The following is a 21,596-nucleotide window of genomic DNA, read 5'->3' as shown; positions in this document are numbered from 1 at the left end:
TCTTTTTGTTTTTACATTTCTAGTTTAGTTTTTCTACCATTTCTTTGCATTTAATCTCACATTGGGGACAAAATAAGTTTTAAGTGTGGGGGAGGACATTTAGGATAGAATTTAGGTTGCGTTTTAAATTTTGATTTAGGTCGTGTTTTTCTGCATTTGCTTTTCAAAAAAAAAACAAAAAAAATAAATCATAGAAAAAAATTAAAAAAAAAAAGAAAAGAACAAAAGAATAAAAAAAATAATAAAATAATAAAATAATAAAAAAAATTAATTCTAGTTCCACCTTACTATAAACTTGTAGTAACAGTGGTACCAGGTCGAATCCCACAGGGAACCAGTAATTAATTTCTTAGCCTAATGCGCAATATAAAGAGTGGAAAATTTGAATAATTAAAATGCTAAAATAACAGAAGAGCAAATAACAACTAACAAGGAATATCCAGTCTTACCAACCTTGATCCAAGGGTTCGAATTGAGTCAATTGGTCATCGATCATAGGTAAAAATCAGCAGTCTTGTAATTCAAGCATTTAGCCTTCGAATTTATTAGGATAGCCATAATAAACCTCGTGTTTTCCTAATTTAGTTGACCAAACCCAGCATTCGATCAACACTTATCATTGACCAACTGGGCACGACAGCGTTCCCTATCAATTAATGATAGCAATAACCTCCGTGAAAATAGTTAAACCAAAATAAAAATAATCGAGATAGTTGCAATTATCCAATCTTGTTCCGTTGATTCCCTTTAGGTTAAAACATGTCAATACATTGGTCAAAGGCTGTCACGAACAATTAACACAAAAAGATATTAACCTAATTGCTACTTGTACCACTATTCGTGACAATTACGGATCATCGAATTATGGATAGCAGTAGGAAGATCAACATTAATTAATTTTTCAGACTAATCAACATTAACATCCATAAGAACATGCACAGGAATCAACGAATACTTGAATTAAAAACAATAAATTAAATTAAGCACATAATCTCACGATGACACAATCGAATCAACGATCCCCCTTTGCTTCCAAAATGGAAGGACTGCTTGCTTGCTTGATTGCTTGATGCCTGGAGCTGGTCCCCCCCCCTTTATATAGTTTTAGGAGGAGGGGCTCTCTCCAACTCCTCTTAGGAGATTATCCTCAAAAATAGAAAGTCCTAATCAGTTTTGATCTAACCCTATCCCATCTCTTATCTAGTAATCTCAATCCTCTTATCCTTCTAGAATTACATTTGAAATTTAAATCTGATGGGACTCTTTATTCTTGAATTCGAGTTGGGCTTCTTCAATAAATTGGGCTGCTACAAGGCTCTTCTGCGAATTGGGCTTCAGTTGTGGGCTGGGCTTCTCTACGAATTTTCTCCGAATTTGGGCCCGATTTTGACCTCGATACAGACCGAATCTGTCAAAACCCAGAACATGAAAGTTGTGGAGTTCTCACTTATCTTTCTGGTGCATCTTGAATCATCCCAATCGGAGTCCGGATGTAAGAGTTATGCCCAGATTACTGAACGGTGCCGAAACTGTGAAAAATCGTCCAATTAGCCTTATTTTCCTCCTGTCGCCTTCTTGCTTGCCCTGAATCGAAATACAAGAATAACAAGTCTAATTAAGTGCTAATTTAATGTAAAAGAATGAATATTTGGGGATAAAAATATGATACTTTTTATTCCCATCAAGTGCCGCCAAGTGTTGGGGAGGCCAGTCTTAGCTGTTAGGGTGAGAACTAAGGTACATGCAGTGTAGGTTTACTTGAAACCCTGAACCAGACCAGATTTTCAGTATTCTCTGGGCCTTGGAGATTAATGGGCAAAACTAGAAAGTTACACCTGACCCCTAGACTCGATTATGATACTGCACTAGGTGTCGGATTGGGTTGTCTTTCATATGCCAATCAGTGAGATTCTTAGAGGGGTTCAAAACCTGGGTATGTTGTGATAGTCCGAGAATTCATCTGAGTGGGTGATCGTAGTGACAGGATCAGCCCCTTCGTCAAACAAAGGTAATGATCGGGGATGCACTCTCTCTGATGGAAACCAAGACTGTCGGCAGCCGATTTCAATCGTTGAAATTTGTTTTGCAAAATATATTTTATATACGGATATAAATATATATATTACGGTTTCAAAATGTTTGCAAAAGAGTTTTAATTCTCGGGATCCATGTGAGTAGAGAGTGCAGCACTGTTCCTTGTAGCCGAGGGAGAGGTTCTCTCTTGTCGGGTAGTGTATGATCATTATGGGCTGAGAGGTTAAGTGTAAGACCATTGAGGGTAATACCTGATGGGATAATCTTGCATCTGCCCACAGTCCCTGGGTGTTACAAGGTGGCTTGGCCCAGGGACCACTTAGTGTAAGTATTGGGCCCATGGAGTCCATGCGATGGGCTTAAGGGGTTCACTGGGCTTTCTAGTGAATTCGGCCAGGCCTTGTAACAAAGGCTGGGCTGAACCCTTGTGGCTGATGTGTAGATCAATGTTGGTCCCACGCCATACAAGGAAGTCCAACTGGGCAGCAATATGGAAGGCTAAGTGAGCACATACTCTTATTGGGCCTAAAGCTCATTTCGAACTAGGCTGATTTGATCAGTTAAAGAGGGGGCGAATCTGAGAATAGATTAGCAGATAGGATATGGTAAGACCCTATCCACTTAGAGAGTCCAAATCTGAATACAGATTCAGATCTAGAAACCTCCTAATCAGATTAGGAGAGGGCTAATCTAATCTGCAAATAAGATAAGGGTTTATCCTTATCTCTTAAAGGGAATTTAGATCCAAATATGATTTGGATCATCAACTCCTAATGGGATTAGGAGCTGATCCCTTTGAAGGGATGAGAGATCCATCCTATGGACGCCCAAAAATTGCAGAATAAGGGGCGAATTTCAAAAATTTTTCTCTCCCTTCAACTGGGAATCGTATTCCCTATTTAGAAAATCATATTTTCAAGGATCAATCTTGAACCATAAACTGAACCAGATCTGAACCAAAAGGAGTGGGAGAGGATTATACCTGATACGGAGAAATACTTTCTCCCAATGGAGGTGTTCACGCCCAAGGAAAGATCCAAAATCTGCTCCCACTGAAGATGGAGGTGCTCCCAATGGAGGTGTTCACGCCCTGGCCGAATACACTATTAATGACAGTGCACCCCCTGAAACCCATCAAATGAGCTCTATGGGCCCAACACTTACACTAAGTGGTCCCTGGGCCAAGCCACCTTGTAACACCCAGGGACGGTGGGCAGATGCAAGATTAGCCCATCAGGTGTTATCCTCAATGGTCTTACACTTAACCTCTCAGCCCATAATGATCATACACTACCCGACAAGAGAGGACCTCTCCCTCGGCTGCAAGGAACAGTGTTGCACTCTCCACTTATATGGATCCCGGGAATTAAAACCTTATTGCAAACAATTTAGAAACCATACATATATACTTTTATATCTTATATAAAATATGTTTTGCAAAAACAAATCTCAACGGTTGAAATCGGCTGCCGGTAGTCTTGGTTTCCATCAGTGAGAGTGCATCCCCGATCATTACCTTTGTCCGACAAAGGGGCTGATCCTGTCACTATGATCACCCACTCAAATGAATTCTCGGACTGTCCCAACATACCCAGGTTTTGACCCCCGTTAAGGATCTCACTGATTGGTACATCAAAGACAGCCCAATCCGACACCTAGTGTAGTATCATAATCGAGTCTAGGGGTCGGGTGTAACTTTCCAGTTTTGCCCATCAATCTCCAAGGTCCAGGGCAATACTGGAAATCTGGTCCAGTTCAAAGATTCAATTAATCCTACACGGTATGTGCCTAGGGTCTCACCCTGGCAGCTGAGACAAGCCACCCCAACCGACTTGGTGGCACTACAGCGTCAGCCTTGTTAGGATAGGTCTCCCCAGACCGACCCACTGGCTGTGAACATTCTAAACTAGCACGAGTCTCATTAAGTGTCCAGTTTAAGGGTATTACACAGAAACATACCAAGGGAACATGAATCAAATATGTATCTTTATTCATTTACAATAAACTCATAAAGTACATCATTCTGATTGAAGCTAAGGGCATACAAAACTGTCTAACAGCTCCCACTTGCACTTAGGTCCAATCAGGTACTAGCCGGAGTCCCATGCTTTCCACGTGTTTCTCAAACACTTTCTGTGATAGTGGCTTTGTCAATGGGTCTGCTACATTTTCCACTGACGCTACCTTCTGAATCAAGACGTCCCCTCTACCAACAATCTCCCGCAGTACATGGTACTTCCTCTCGATGTGCTTCGACTACGAGTGGGCTCGTGGCTCCTTAGCCTGAGCAATGGCTCCATTGTTGTCACACAACAATGGGATGGGTGATGTGCTGGACGGAAAAACTCCCAACTCGTGAACGAACTTCTTCATCCACACAGCTTCTTTGGCAGCCTCACTTGCGGCAATGTATTCGGCCTCGGTCGTGGAGTCTGCAGTGGACCCCTGTTTGCTGCTTTTCCAGCAAACTGCACACGATCCTATCGTGAAAACATATCCAGATGTAGACTTTCTATCATCTGGGTCTGACTGGAAATCGGCATCTGTAAACCCCTAAATCTGTAGTGAGCTACCGTCGAACACCAGACAAAACTCTTTTGTCCTTCGAAGGTACTTAAGTATGTTTTTCACAGCAGTCCAATGCTCCTGCCCTGGGTTGGCCTGAAATCTGCTTACTACACTCACTGCCTCAGCTATGTCAGGACGAGTGCACAGCATGGCATACATGATGCTCCCTACGGCTGAGGCATAAGGAACGTCTTTCATGCCATCAATCTCCTCAGAAGTCTTAGGAGACATCTTCTTGGAGACGGTGACTCCGTGCCTGAAAGGAACGTTTCCTTTCTTGGAGTTTTCCATGCTGTATCTCTTGACTATTTTGTCAATGTAAGCAGATTGGGATAATCCTATTATCCGCTTCGATCTATCTCTATAGAGTCGAAGACCCAGTATATAGGAGGCTTCTCCAAGATCTTTCATGGAGAATTGCTGTGATAGCCATACTTTCACCGTAGTTAACATTCCTACATCATTCCCAATGAGTAGAATGTCATCTACATACAGAACCAAGAAGGTAACCTTATCCCCACTGTACTTCCTGTAGACACAGGGTTCATCCGGATTCTGCTCGAAATCAAACGTTTTGACAGTAGAGTTAAAACGGATGTTCCAACTTCTAGAACCTTGCTTAAGTCCATATATGGATCTGTTAAGTTTACATACCATGGTTTCCTGACCTGCAGCAACGAAGCCTTGCGGCTGCTGCATATAGATATTTTCAGCAAGATCTCCATTCAGGAATGCAGTTTTGACATCCATCTGCCAAATCCCATAATCATGGTATGCTGCTACAGCTAGCAGGATCCTAATGGATTTAAGCATGGCCACAGGCGAAAAGGTTTCCTCATAATCGATGCCCTCTTTCTGAGTGTACCCTTTCGCCACCAGACGAGCCTTGAAGGTCTCAACTTTACCATCGAGGCCCTTCTTCCTCTTGTAAATCCATTTGCAACTAATTGCCTTTACCCCGGAGGGCGGATCTACTAGAGTCCAAACTCCATTGGTCTCCATTGAGTCCATCTCTGCCCTCATGGCCTCCACCCACTTCTAAGAATCTATGTCCAACATAGCTTCCGCGTAACTCACGGGATCGTCCTCACTAGTCAAGGTTTCCACCAGGTAACTATCCTGGTCATAACCATAACGGACTGGTGGCCTGGATGCCCGAGTGGATCTTCTAAGTTGGTCACTACCTGGAACTTGTGGGACATCTCCCACTGCTGCTGAGCTCTCCTCATCAAAAACAACTTCCTGACGATGGGTGTCCAGGATATAGTCGGTTTCCAAGAATTGCGCATTTCGACTGTAGAACACTTTCTGCTCACTTGGGTCATAGAAAAGGTAACCAAAGAGCCTTTTGGGTAGCCTACAAATAGGCAACGGCTGGTCTTAGATTCCAACTTGTCTGCACTCGTTCTTTTAACGTGTGTTGGACAACCCCAAATCTTCAAGTGTCTGACACTTGGTTTCTTTCCGATCCAAAGTTGATATGGAGTATTCGGAACCGATTTGGTTGGAACCCGATTCAGCACGTAAATCGCAGTCGCTAATGCGTAACCCCAAAAGGATGTGGGTAACTCTGAGTGTATGAGAAGCGACCGGACCATATCTAATAAGGTCCTATTCCTCCTCTCTGAAACACCGTTAAGTTGTGGTGTAGCAGGAGGAGCTAATTGTGATACTATCCCATTGTCCTTTAAGTAGTCCCTGAATTCGTCAGAGAGATATTCACCACCTCGATCGGATCGAGGGACTTTAATTTCTCTCCCTAACTGTTTCTCGACCTCTTGTCTAAACTCTTTGAACTTTTCAAAGGATTCAGACTTGTGTCTCATTAGGTACACGTAACCATATCGTGAAAAATCATCTGTGAAGGTGATGAAATACACATGTTGATTTCGTGTCCTAACACTCAGGGGACCACATACATCAGTATGTATTAGGTCAAGTGTGCCTGTACATCTTTTAGGCTTACCGTCAAATGGCCGTTTCGTCATCTTGCCTTGTAGGCAAGGCTCACAGGTGGGAAGATCTTCTACAGCTAGAAAATCCAAAGGACCATCCTTTACCAACCTTGTGATTCGGTCAACACCGATGTGGCCATGTCGGTAATGCCACAGACACGTGGGATTAACTGTATCACGGGCTCTCTTCTTGGGGTTTTCAACCGACGTAGTTTCAGTTATGTTAGTTTCTAGAGAATGATGTAGAACATAGAGACCGTTCTCCAGTTCCCCGTATGCGATGAATCTGTTATTCCTTTTAATAGTAATCGTATTACTAAAGAAGACAGAATAACCATCTGCACACAGTTTTGAGACAAAAATCAAATTTCTTCTTAAATTTTGTACATAAAGACAATCTTTCAGTACAATTATTCCTTCTCTAAAACATAATTCCACGGTTCCTATGGCCGTGGCTGCAACAGTTGCAGTAGTCCCCAAGTAGAGTGTTACTTCTCCTTCACTCAGCCTTCTGATTACCTTGAACCCCTGCAGTGAGTTACACGCATGAGTTGAAGCCCCGGAGTCAATACACATGGACGCAGAAGCTACCAACAAATTGGTTTCTATAACACAAGTTTCGAAGTTACCTTTCTTGGATTCCAGGTAGGCAGGACAATTCCTTTTCCAGTGGCCGGTCTTCTTGCAAAAATGACAAGCATCTGATGCCTTGTCCTTCCTCTGTTTCTTGGGTTTGGCAGCCTTTTTCTGGGGCTCTCTTTGCCTTCCTTTTCTTGCCCGATTTGCTAATTTCAACAAGCATGGCAATGGGCTCATCCTTTTTAATCAATTCTTCGGCCCTCTGCAACATATTGCTGAGTTCCTGCAAGCTGACATTCAGCTTGTTCATGTTGTAGTTCATGATGAATGGATTAAAGGATGGAGGCAGAGAGTTGAGAATAGCATCGATCTGAGTCACCAGATCCAGCCCGGATCCAAGAGCCTCTAGTTCGTTGATATAGCCCATCATCCGAAGACAATGGTCGTGAACTTGTTGGCCCTTGGTCATCTGCGCGGTCATGAACTGTTTCAAGACCTTCTGCCGAGTAGAACGATTCTGCTCTTCGTACATTGTCCTAAGACTGTCCAATACGTCTTTAGCAAGTTCGATCTGATCGAACTGCCTCTGAATTGGATTGTCCAAGGAGGCAATGATATAGCAGCGGGCAAGGGAGTTTTTCTCCTCCCATTCTTGGTATTCTCTTCTTCAGGCCTCAGAAGCCCTATCTCCCGGACGGTCCGGGGCAGGATTCTTGGCTACCTTGTCCAATCTCTTAGAGGTCAAGACCAACATAAGGTTCCTGTACCAGTCAGCATAGTTTGGGCCTTTCAACTTGTTATCATCAAGTAGCTTTGCAAATGATCTGTTTGCCATTTTCTGATAAAAGAGCAAACATCAGTCCACGACCTAATTTGATTCATGTTCATTTCATAGATATGGATTTTAATCTACGATCCATTTCCATTTATTCGTCTCTGAGATTTCCCTCCTTTCTCAGTGACGGATACTACGGGTTGTCTCTGGAAATGTGGGAAATCACATAGGGTGCATGAGGCCAACTGTTTCAGCTGCATAACCCCACCACCTTTCTGTGAAGGATCATATCCACTCATCATATGAGTTTTCCCTTTGGCCTCTGTCAGACAAGGTTCAGAGCCGTTTTCAGGTAAACCTTTCTATCCAGTGAGTGCTTACCCATCATGTTCGTGAACGCCAAGGTACCGTGAGAGAGTTCCCATTTTCTGGTGAAGCCCCTCCCACATCGGTCTATGACGCCCCTATCATCTTATGAAACACTTAGACAAGCCCAACAGCAAATGGATGGCCCATTTTCTGGTGCGTTTCCTCATTACTGAAGGACCCATCCTTGTGCTAATGATGGAAGGCCTTTAGAGAGTTCATCATATGAATCTCCCTATCACATGCACTCATATTATCTGGAGGGAACAGATAATTGCGCCCTAGTTTTATCTTTAGGTCAAACCAAAGTGGCTCCCACTGACTTTCATAAAGCTAGATTTTGGTGGGCCTAAATCGGCTAGGGTTCCGCACGAGACCTCATGATGGGGTGTGGGGCCCACCACTGAGGGATGAGAGATCCATCCTATGGACGCCCAAAGATTACGGAATAAGGGGCGAATTTCAAAAATTTTTCTCTCCCTTCAACTGGGAATCGTATTCCCTATTTAGAAAATCATATTTTCAAGGATCAATCTTGAACCATAAACTGAACCAGATCTGAACCAAAAGGAGTGGGAGAGGATTATACCTGATACGGAGAAATACTTTCTCCCAATGGAGGTGTTCACGCCCAAGGAAGGATCCAAAATCTGCTCCCACTGAAGATGGCGCAATGAAGGATGGAGCAGAATCAGCAATGTTCTTCAAAAGAACTTGACCCTTCACAAGAATCAACTGGACGACTTGAGTACAGCTCCAACCAATCTTTTCCCTAAAAGATTGAAATCAAGATCCAATCTTGATTGCTCCCAAGAACTGGAGATCAAACTGAAGGAATGGCAAAAGCAGGAAGGTGGCGGCAGGAGAGAATTCGCAGTATGCAGGAAATCTCTCAATCTCTTTTTTCAAAGAGAATAATGCTATGGATGTTGTTGTGTAGTAGGCTGCCGCCCCCTTCCCCTTTTATATTCTCAAAAGGGATCAGCTCCTAATCAGATTAGGAGCTGCTAATCCAAATCATATTTGGGTTAGAAGTCCTTAGTGATAAGGGATAACCCTTATCTTATCTGCAGGTAAGATCATCTGTCTCCTAATCTAATTAGGAGGTTTCCAGATCAAAATCTTATTTAGATCATGGACTCTCTGAGTGGATAGGGTCTAAGCCTAATCCTTTTAGCTAACCCACTTCAGAATTCGCCCCCTTTAAATGACTGATCAAATCAGCCCAGTTCGAAATGGCCTTAAGGCCCATTTAAGGTTATGTACTCAAAAGGCTTACAAATTGCTGCCCAGTTGGGCTTCCTTGTATGGCGTGGGACCCAAGCATTGATCTACACATCAGCTACATGGGTTCGGCCCAGCCTTTGCTACAAGGCCTGGCCGAATACACTGTTAATGACAGTGCACCCCCTGAAACCCATCAAATGAGCTCTATGGGCCCAACACTTACACTAAGTGGTCCCTAGGCCAAGCCACCTTGTAACACCCAGGGACTGTGGGCAAATGCAAGATTAGCCCATCAGGTGTTATCCTCAATGGTCTTACACTTAACCTCTCAGCCCATAATGATCATACACTACCCGACAAGAGAGGACATCTCCCTTGGCTGCAAGGAACAGTGTTGCACTCTCCACTTATATGGATCCCGGGAATTAAAACCTTCTTGCAAACAATTTAGAAACCATACATATATACTTTTATATCTTATATAAAATACGTTTTGCAAAACAAATCTCAACGGTTGAAATCGGCTGCCGGCAGTCTTGGTTTCCATCAGTGAGAGTGCATCCCCGATCATTACCTTTGTCCGACAAAGGGGCTGATCCTGTCACTATGATCACCCACTCAAATGAATTCTCAGACTGTCCCAACATACCCAGGTTTTGACCCCCGCTAAGGATCTCACTGATTGGTACATCAAAGACAGCCCAATCCGACACCTAGTGTAGTATCATAATCGAGTCTAGGGGTCGGGTGTAACTTTCCAGTTTTGCCCATCAATCTCCAAGGTCCAGGGCAATACTGTAAATCTGGTCCAGTTCAAAGATTCAATTAATCCTACACGGTATGTGCCTAAGGTCTCACCCTGGCAGCTGAGACAAGCCACCCCAACCGACTTGGTGGCACTACAGTGTCAGCCTTATCAGGATAGGTCTCCCCAGACCGACCCATTGGCTGTGAACATTCTAAACTAACACGAGTCTCATTAAGTGTCCAGTTTAAGGGTATTACACAGAAACATACCAAAACATGAATCAAATATGTATCTTTATTCATTTACAATAAACTCATAAAGTACATCATTCTGATTGAAGCTAAGGGCATACAAAACTGTCTAACACCCTTTAAGGTTATAAAAGGAGAAGGGAGCGTCAGCTTTAGAAGATCATCACATTCAAATCTGAGAGAGATCACAGCACCCAGTGAGACTGAGCTATTTTCTCCTTGCCGCCTCCTTCCTGCCGCCGCCATTACTACCAGTTCGATTTCCTCTTTCAAGTAGGAACGATCAAGATTGGATCTTGATATGAGCCTTTGGAGAAAGGCTGATCTGAAGTTGTGTTCATAGCCTCCAACGACTTCTTGTAAAGGGTTCGGTTCGTTGGACGAACATTGCTGATTCTGTTCCATCCTACACTGCGTCATCTTCAGTGGGAGTAGTTTTTGGATCCTTCCTTGGGCGTGAACGCCTCCATTGGGAAATACTGGTTCTCCGTATCAGGTATATCCCTCTCCTGCTTCTGGTTTCAGATCTGGTTTGGTTTACGGTTCAAGATTGATCCTTGAAAATGTAGATTTTCTAAAACAGGGAATGTGATTCCCACATGAGGAAAGAGAAAATTTTTGAAATTTCGCCCAACCTACCTGCAAGATTCGGCCATCCATATGATGGATCTCGAATCCCTTCACTTATGTGAGATTAGCCCATCAGGTTTATTATCCCTAAATAGTCTTATACTTAACCTTTCCTCCCTTAATGATCAAACACTACCCGACAAGAGAGGATTTTTCCCTCAGTTGCAAGGTACAGTGTTGTACTCTCTACTCACATGGATCCCGGGAATTAAAACCTTTTGCAAACAATTTGAAATCATAATATATATATATATATATATATATATATATATATATATATATATATGTATATATATATATATATATATACATATATATATATATATATATATATATATATATATGTATATTTCTATATAAATATATTTTGCAAAACAAATTTCAAACACATTTGAAATCCACTGCCGACAGTTTAGGTTTCCAAAAAAGATAGTGCATTCCTCGATCATTCACTTTGTCCGACAAAGGGGTTGATCATGTCACTATGATTACCTACTCAGGTGAATTCTCAAACTGTCCCAACATATTTAGGTTTTGACCCCCTCTATGGATCTCACTGATTGGCATATCAAAGATAGCCAAATTTGACACCTAGTGCAATATCATAACCGAGTCTAGGGGTCAAGTGTAACATTTCAGTTTGCCCATATATCTCCAATGTCTAGGGCAATACTGGAATTTGGTCCGATTTAAGGTTTCAAGAAAACCCACACTACATGTACCTCAGGTCTCACCTTGGCAGCTGAGACAAGCCACCCAAACCAACTTAGCAGCACATTAGTGTCAACTTTGGTAGGATAAATCTCTCTAGATCTATCCAACGGCTGTGAAGATTCTAAACTAACACGAGTTTCATAAGTATCCAGTTTAAGGGATTAAATAGAAACACACCAAATCATATGAATCAATTATGCACTTTTATTCATTTACAATAAATGTTATCAAGTACATCAATCTGATTGGAGTTAAGGGCATACAGACATGAAACTAGCCGCCAGCTCCATTAAGCTATGAATGAGGCTACTAGTGCCAACGTCAATTATGAAGAGTTAGTCAATCGCATGGAAGCATACACGATGCAGGTGGCAAATCGAATGGCAATACTCAAAGTCACCTTGACTTATTAAGGCATTGACATTCTTCCCAACTGATGAGGATTGTTGTATTTCATTTTCTTTTTGAAGAAAAAGTGGATGTAGTGAACATTAATGAAGAAACTATTTATTTTGGGCCATTATTGTTTCACTCGAACGCCAATTAAACACATTAACTATTTAAGAAAAATATACCATCAAACTTTGAAGCTAACAAACTTCCCTTTCCTAATGAAGTTGAGGATGTAAGTCTATTTTCATGAGAATTAGTCCCATCTTTTTCTTCTTTAGTGCTACTTCATTTTTGTCTCTAAATTGTTATTCTTTTGTTTTTTGGGTTGTGTTCAATTGGTTGAGATAGTTCCCATATTCTCTAGTGCTCCTCATCCTTTTCTGATATGTGGATTTGATCTTACAATTTTATGCTGGTATAGGTGCCATTTGGCAAGTCTTTTAGAAACATCTTCCAGCAACCTAACTAGTCAAAAGACATATTGATCTTTTGGGGTTTTGTCTTCAAAGACAAAGACCATTTAGTCAAGCAGCTCGGTCTACTGGGCTTTTAAAAATGCATTTAGAGGCTATATAACATGCAAAAGGCCAAAAAGCTTCATTTGAAGCTTCCCAAAATTCAGCCTTTTCAGTCTTTTTGGGTTTTTCATCTTTCCAACTTTTGATTACCAAACGGAAAAAGACCAATTTTTAGTCTTTTGAGCTTGACGAAACCCAAAGGACTGCATGAAAAGACTTGCCAAATGCCATTATAATTATCCATATTTGCTAATTTCAATCTTCGAGTACGTTTTTTCACTTTCAAAACTTCCATTTCATCTTAGATGTACTTGGAACACTTGACATCTTGCACTAATAAAAGTCCACTAAAATCAAGAATAAGAGTAAGAATGCAGTTTTTTCTCACTTAGGGTTCATTTGATTTGTAGTCATAATCAAAATTGGAATGGTATATTCCTCCCACCTGTCTGGTTCAAACAAGAATTGAAACTAGAATCAGAATCAACTAGAATGGATTTTCATTTCCTGTCCCTCAAATTTGGGAAATGCCATCCACCAAAAATGGGAATAGGATTCCGATTCCACCCAACCAAACAATTAGAATATGAATGGACCATTCTGATTCCAAACCCCTATTAATAGACCTTTGAATTTTCCCAAAAATATTGGAAAAATGTAAAATACATTAAAAAATATTTTCTATTTTTTTATAATAAGGAAAAATAGAGATAACACATAAAATAATTAATTTAGTAGTTCAAATTTATGAATTACATATAATAATCATGGTTTTCAAAACCAGAATGGACCGGACGGTCAGACCGAAAAAATCGGGAACTGATCACCTGACCGGTTCCGTTTTTCCCCAAAACCGTTGATTTTGGTCAACAAACCGCTGAACCAACCGATTAACCATTCGAACCATTCAAACGGTTTTGACTATTTTTCAACTTTTTTAATTTTTTAATGTTTTATTTATTTTGTCGGAACAGGCCGACCATTCGACCCGGTAACCAGACCCCTGACCAGTTCGGTCACCAGGTCGGTTTTAAAAACCATGATAATAATAATCCATCTTAGAAATTCCAATGGATCTGATATTTTAAATTAAGATTATATATTTTTGTAAATTATTAATTAATAATTTAATTTACAATAAATAACATACCGATTATTTACATAAATAAAAAATATTATACTTGACTTTTATAGTTTATAAAATTATAAAGAATAAAATATAAAAGCATTGATGAAATAATTAAAAGATAACAATTGCCTTTTGATTTGTGTCCTGGACTCTTTGATTTATAGATCATACACATAAGCCAGATCTTGTACATTTTCGTGGGTCTTATATATCTTTAAATTAATTATATAATACATTGTCTTATGCATTAAATTATTGTACGACATCTACATTTTGCAACTCCCAACCAGGTTCATAATATCAAAATGTATCGGTGTATGTTGTACAATATGTATCGCTTTTTAGGATCACTGATACTCTACTAGTACAAAAGTTTTCCAAGTATTGAGCTACTTTGAACCTTGACGAGGTTCCCTAATGCATTCAAGAGTATCCGCTATCTTTCCACCATATTTTTTTTTCGAAACTTGACAACTTTCCACGGTATTTGTGTGCATCCAAAGCACATTGTGACACATCCATTTCCAATATATATATATATATATGCACCCGATACCAACAAACATGACTTCAAGTGAGTCAAAAACTATTTTTTTTTTTTTTTTAGTTTCATATTTTCACAAGGGGCTTATAAAATTATTATTTAATATTAAGGACCAGTTTGAAAAGTGTTCAAACAAATATGGTGTAAAACCTTGAATTTTGTATGTATTTGCACTGTATATATTTGTACTTGTACTCCTTTCAAACTAGACCTAGAAAACATCACTTTTTTGGAAGTAAACCTAAAAAACATCCCCCCCCACAAAACACACACAAAAAAAGACAAAACCTACATAAATAATGCATTGGTATATATCTCATCTTGATCGCTTGCAAAATTGACGAATATACATTTTGGTCGAAATATATGCAAGAAATGAATGAATCAAAATCCTCTACTAAAAAAGAATACACCTGTCATGAGAGCTGGGCTTGATTGAGTTTTTCCTGTGGAACAGTGGAAGTTGATGAATTTGTCATATACGTTGGCATAACCATCTGTGCATCGAATTTCTCCTATCCCTGACTCTTCTGGGTATAACTAGAGTTCTTTTAGAGAAACAAAACCTGCATATCCAAGATCATGAAGAACCGAACTTAGAGCTCATACCGCAAAAGCCATCCTCAAAATATACCCTGTACTTTCTATTTTAATATGCCCTATACATTTTAGTTCGTGTGTTGTCACAAATTGTCAATCTTCATTGTTTAGACAAAGGCGATGGTAAAACTGACATGGTAAAGCCGTAAAGGTTTTTCACTGACATTATTCTTCCAACCTTTCAATTTTTAATTCAGAAAAATGCCCCCCAAAAGTTGGTTTACTTTAAACACTTGCATGGGCTTTTGGACTCAAGCTTCCATCCCCATGAAGAGGGAAGATTTGAGAGATTAAATCATGTTACCCCATGAAAAATTCCAAATCCATTCTGTAGTATCCAGAAATTGGTCCAGACACGAATCTAGTTCCATTTTGATTTAAACGGTACACCAAAACTTTTTTACCTTACAACAGAGCTCATCAAACTGGTATAGTTTCTCCTCTTAGCTCTCTTCTAACCAACTTGAGGATCTCCATAATCTGAGGCAAATAAAAGAAAAATGTGATAAATAATAGGATTTCTACCTAGATATAACCTAATACAAAATGGAGTTTACATGAATGTACTAGACAGAGAGATGATATTTAGCATGAGCATGTTCGTATAAACATGTATTGGCTTTTTTCTTTAAGAACATTTTGGGATACTAATTAAAACAGAAAAGAAAAATCTTTTTGCTAGTGTGAGCTCGTCTTACACTGCCAGTCCCAACTAAAGGAGGGTTTGTGTTAGGTTTTGGCAGCTGGCACCAAGACTTATACTCTTTTTGTGTTCATGCTAAGTGTGTCCTCCGGAAATAACGTGCTACACCTTAACCCCAGTATAGAGTCAAACGGGCAAGGGTGTGCTAGAACAATCACTGGAAGTGACCCACCAAAACACCACCCAGCTATGGTGTTAAATAGGCAAGGCTCCCTCTATCATTCTGGCACCCATAATGTAAGAATGGATATGGCATTAAACAGAACAGAATGGCAAAACAGGATTCATGTAAATAATCCAATATAGATGTGATAGGAATCGATTAGCACCCTTGAAGACTTATTCTAGAAAGAAGAAAGCCTTACAACAGGTCTTGATATGGCATAGTGATGGGTGATGGTACTTGGGATTTGGACTGAACTGAACACCAAAGGTATTTTTGCCATTTAATATTTTTTCCGTAGGGCCCAATAATAATAGGGTTTGATTGTCTAGTTATAGTTTGTTTATATTTAAAATTTCAGTCATTGCATAAGTAGGATTAGAGTTATTGAGTCTTCTTTGAATTGAAATAGGATATGACAGCTTAGTTTGAGTCCTACTAGGATCATTGAGTCTAACAGTTTGGCTCCTAAGACTAGTATGAGTCTAACAGTTTGACTCCTAAGACTATTATGAGTCTAACAGATTGACTCCTACGATTATTATGAGTTTAGAGTCTAAATATATATGGACGTTTTACACAAGGGCAATGAAGTTTATTGAGTTTTATTCAGCTTTATGCCAGCTGTGATGAGTGATTCCCATGCCCTAGAGTGATTCTAGGCATCCTGTGAGTGATTCCAGGTATTTTTCTCTTCTTTCTCTCCCTATTTTCTCTCTTATTCCTTCAAGAAGCCATTATAGTCATCAACATCGACAAAACTCTGATCAAGAAGACCATTCAACATTCTTTAAGGACTAGAACTGAGCTGGTCCTACATCAGTTGGTATTAGAGCCAAGGTTATAGGTTGTTATCATCATGGCTACATGTAGTGGCAAGCAGTACAGGGGTAGGCTGACTGATACACAAAGAGATTTATTGATTCCTACCGTTTGCAAGAGAGTTGGAACCCTTGAAACACAAGTAAAAGAACTTCATGAAGCTACAGAAGAAGAAATCCAACAAGTAGCACCCCTAATCAATGAAAGGGATGGAGGACGAAACAACGGAGCTGTCCATGAAGATGATAATGGTGAAGATGAAGGATCTGTTAATCTTAGAGGATGACAAAAAGCTACAAACTGCACAAGGGTACCACCTGCACAAGCTAATCAAGCCCAAAATACCCAGCAAGGGATTGATCAAGAAGCATCACTCACAAATCTGTTTGATGAGATGATGGAACAAGCTGAACATGGTGGTTGTTATAATTCAGGTCTGCCTTAGAGTTCGTCCTGACTGAGTTCAGTTATGTAGAAGAAGAAAAAGTTATAAAGAAAGAGAGAAAGAGAGAGAGAGAGAGAAGAGAGAATTCTGGTTCGAACTGAAAGAGTCATCCTTACTTCTCCCAGTCGGCCGGTAAGTATTTATATTATTATTAAAACATAACTGAAAAGACCTATGTGCCTTACTTAAGTTAAGAGCACATGTTTCAACACAACATTACAGATCAACAACATCAATCAAGGTATAAAGACAGAAATACCCCTACGCTAACACACCCCCTCAAGCTGGTGAGTATATGATGATATATACTCGCCAGCTTGTTACATATGTAGTCCACTCTTCCCCGACTCAAGCCTTTTGTAAATAAGTCAGCCCACTGATTTCCTGTATTAACATGTGTAGTGTCTAGTTCTCCATTCAGCACCTTCTCCCTCACAAAGTGACAGTCAACCTCAATGTGCCTGTTTCTTCCAGCAAATCAAGCACATACTTCCTCTGGCACAGGTTAATCCCATACTTGGATCTCGCTACCTTTATCCCCAAGAAGTATTTCAGTTTACCCAGATCCTTTGTCTGAAAGTGATCCTGCAGATAAGTCTTCAGCCTGTCAATACCAATGTTATCATTCCCAATAATAACAATATCATCTACATACACCACCAACAGTATTTTTCCTCCCGGAGAGTCATGACTAAATACAGAATGGTCAACTTTGCACTGTTTCATGCCAAACTTCTTTACCACCTCACTGAACCTACCAAACCATGCTCGAGGAGACTGTTTAAGCCCATATATAGCCTTCCTTAGTCTGCACACCTTACCATCCTCCCCTTGAGCAACAAACCCTGAAGGTTGCTCCATGTAGACCTCCTCAAGTAAGTTACCATGCAAAAAGGCATTCTTGATATCAAGCTGATATAGTGGCCACTCATACATGGCTGCAAGAGAGATCACAACACGAACTGACCCTATCTTAGCAACCGGTGAGAAGGTCTCTGTGTAGTCAATGCCATAGGTTTGGGAGTACCCTTTTGCAACTAATCGTGCTTTCAGACGTTCAACACTACCATCAGGCAGATACTTAATCGTATAAACCCACTTACAACCAACAGTTTGCTTCCCAGGAGGAAGAGCAGTGAGGTCCCAAGTATGATTATGATGAAGGGCTGAGAGTTCTTCTTCCATGGCACGGCACCACCCTGGAGAGGCAAGGGCTTCCTGGACATCTTTAGGAACAATAACTGATGATAACAAGGTAACAAACTGGCGATGGGAAGCGGAAAGGTGAGTAAGAGAAACATAATTAGAAATGGGATGAAGGGTGCAAGTACGTTTACCTTTCCGCAAAGCAATGGGCAGATCAATCTCAGATGCTAAGTGGGGGTCTGGTGCCGGATCCGTCGACGGAGATGTAGCCGGAGGAGTAGTAGCTGGTGCACGTGGGCGATGTGTATACACATGACGGATAGGTGGGCGTTCAACAGGTGGTGGCACCGGAGGCAAGGATTTGGTCACGACTAGAACAAAGGGAGGAGGATCGACAACGGGAAGTGGAAGAGGAGGAGGTGATGAGGAGGAAGAAGCATCACCAGACCCCAAAAAGAACGGAGTAGACTCAAAGAAACTGACATCAGCACACACAAAGGACCGTCGAGAACCAGGATGGTAACACCTATACCCTTTCTGGGTCCGAGAATAGCCAAGGAAGATGCACTTGAGAGAACGGACATCAAACTTGTCGTTCCCAGGACCCAGATTATGGACAAAACAGACACACCCAAAAACTCTCGGCATAAGAGGAAACGGAGACAAAGTGGGAAACAAGACCTGAAACGGAGACTGACCATCAAGGATGAACGTGGGCATCCGATTAATCAAAAAACAAGAGGTAAGCACTACATCACTCCAAAAAGGTTTGGGAACATGCATGTGATGCATTAGGGATCTTGCTGTTTCAAGGAGATGGCGATTCTTTCTCTCAACCACCCCGTTTTGTTGTGGGGTGTAGGTACACGAGGTCTGATGTATAATGCCGTGTTGGTCCAGGTATTCCTGAAATGATGAGGATAAATATTCGCGGCCATTATCATAACGAAAAACTTTGATGTGGGTACCAAATTGGTTACGAATTTCAGCATAAAATTTTTGAAAAATGGTAAACAATTCACTTCTTTCTTTCATTAAATAGAGCCACGTCATACTTGAAAAATCATCCACAAAAATGACAAAATATCTGTATCCATTATATGACATTACTTTATAAGGACCCCATGAACTAAAGAAAAAGGACTCGACACACGGTTATCAACCCTAGAACTAAAGGGAACACGATGGTGTTTCCCAAACTGACACGACTCACAATCCAAACCAGAAAGCTGACTCAAGGACGGAACTAAGGACTTCAAGACTTTGAGCGACGGATGACCAAATCGGCAGTGCCACTAGAGAGGAGAAAGAGATGACTGGAGAGCTGTTGAAGTTCTACCACCACCACCGTCAAGATAATACAGTCCACCTGCTTCATGCCCTCCACCAATCTCCATCCCCGTCTTGAGATCCTGAAAGACACACATAGAAGAGTAAAAGGTAATGGAGCAGTTAAGTGATTTGGTCAGCTTACTAACAGACATAAGGTTAAAAGGCAATTTAGGAACATACAGAACTGATGAGAGGGATACAGGATCTAGGTCAACATTACCAACACCACAAATTGAGGATGTGGAACCATTAGCAAGGGTAATAGATTGTGATGTTGAGCAATGAGATAAGGAGGAAAACACACCTGGAGTTCCAGTCATGTGATCGGAGGCTCCAGAGTCAATGATCCAGGGATTGGGTGTAGATGCCAGACAAGCCATACCTGAGTGAGCAAAAGTCGTCGTGTTTTGCTGTGATTGGATAAACCTCTCATATTCATCACGGGGAACACTCACCATCTCCTTCATGGGACCATCTGTGGATGTAGGAGGCAACTGGTCAGATGAATGATTCTCCTGTCTAAAGCTGGAACTTGAGTCACCGATCACAGCATGATTGGCCCAGGTTGAGGGAGGACCATGTAAATCATAACAATAGTTGATGGTATGTCCATCCATACCACAATGAGTGCACTTCCTCGGGCCTGAGCTACGTCCTCTACCACGGGCTCCCCCTGAATCTCTGCTCCCAGTACGACCACCACCACGATTATAAGTAGACCCACCATTGCCACTTCGACCATATGCAGAACCACTACCAACACCACGGCCAGACTGAGCTCCCCGAGCTCCACCTCTACCACCACGGCCTCTCGAAAAAGCAAAGGCATATCTATCTGAGATATTAGAGTTCTCAGTAGATCCGATAGAAATCCTCCGAAGTCGAGCAAATACCTCTTCTAGGGACGGAAGAGCTGATCCCCCTAATATCTGAGCCCGTACTGGTTCATATTCAGACTTTAGTCCCACCAAGAATCTAGTCACATCAAGCTGCTCTCTCTGTTGTTGTTGAATCTTGACATCAGAAGTGAGAGTATGATAGACATTCAACTCATTACGTATGTTCCTCATGTTGGCATAGTACTCCTCAAGACTCTGATTGCCCTGTTGCAGATTAAAGTACTCTTGATAAAGCTGATAAACTCTGGTTGTATTGTCCTGCCCCGAATACAATTTCTTCGCATGGTCCCACACATCTTTGGCAGTATCAAGGAACATGAAGTTCACACTAATCCTGGGTTCCATACTGTTCCACAACCATGTGATGATCTGAGCATCCTCTTGCTCCCAGTCTTCATACTCGTGAGAGTCAGAGGAGGGTTTCTCCTCTCTGATGTGTTTTACCTTCTTCTTTGCCTTCAGAAAAACTTCAACGGATTTAGCCCAAGGCACATAATTCTCTCCATTTAACTTAATGGAGGTCATCTGAACATTCAGGTAGTCTGTAGGCACCATCACACTAGGTTTATAATCCTTATTGTCTCCCATTATGTTATCACCAATTCTGCACACTTGCTGAATTCTATTATCACTGAGATCTGCACACTACACACCACTAGGTCACACCTGTCACACTGACAGCACTAATTGTTGCTGGAATGTGTGCTCTTTACACCACAAACCCTACTCCTACAACTACCTGAAATCTCACCACTATATGATCATATCTCTTCCTTCAAAATGCACAAAGAAACCAGCATAAACCCTAGCGCTTACTGGTCGAAACCCTAGCAAATGGTTTGAAACACACCTATTTAATCCATAACAGATATCATGCACTGAAATCCCTTACCTTATCGCTGGAGTAACACCCATGCGAGCAGGAGAGCAGTCCACACACAACAGCCGCTTCACACACAACAGCTACACACAGTTCGGCCCTCTATTCTTCCTCTACTAGGAGAGGGCGATCTCAGAAATCACAGCAACCGACCACATACGACCTGACTGGAGGC

At 41.2% G+C, this 21,596-nt stretch overlaps 1 protein-coding gene across 6 annotated transcripts in view; it reads right to left on the bottom strand.

Annotated features, from left to right (window-relative positions):
- Positions 1-1,133: 1,133 nt before the first annotated feature.
- LOC104590726 (myosin heavy chain-like protein) overlaps positions 1,134-21,596 on the bottom strand; it is a 38,826-nt gene continuing 18,363 nt past the window's right edge. For 4 of the 6 annotated variants that reach the window (XM_010249464.2, XM_088901795.1, XM_010249465.2 and 1 more), the window contains 2 exons: positions 15,436-15,511; positions 14,573-14,997 (listed from right to left, as the gene is read on the bottom strand). In XM_010249464.2, the coding sequence (XP_010247766.1) occupies positions 15,452-15,511 (60 nt within the window). In that variant the 3' untranslated portion in view covers positions 14,573-14,997; positions 15,436-15,451. Of the gene's footprint in view, positions 1,585-14,572; positions 14,998-15,435; positions 15,512-21,596 lie in introns of those variants that run through there. The other 2 variants (XR_016084343.1, XM_088901797.1) reach the window with 2 other exon arrangements.

This window comes from Nelumbo nucifera, chromosome 3, assembly GCF_055504915.1.
Source record: "Nelumbo nucifera cultivar China Antique chromosome 3, China Antique-T2T, whole genome shotgun sequence".
Taxonomy (NCBI): Eukaryota; Viridiplantae; Streptophyta; class Magnoliopsida; order Proteales; family Nelumbonaceae; genus Nelumbo; species Nelumbo nucifera.
This window is presented reverse-complemented; position numbering and strand designations above follow the sequence as displayed.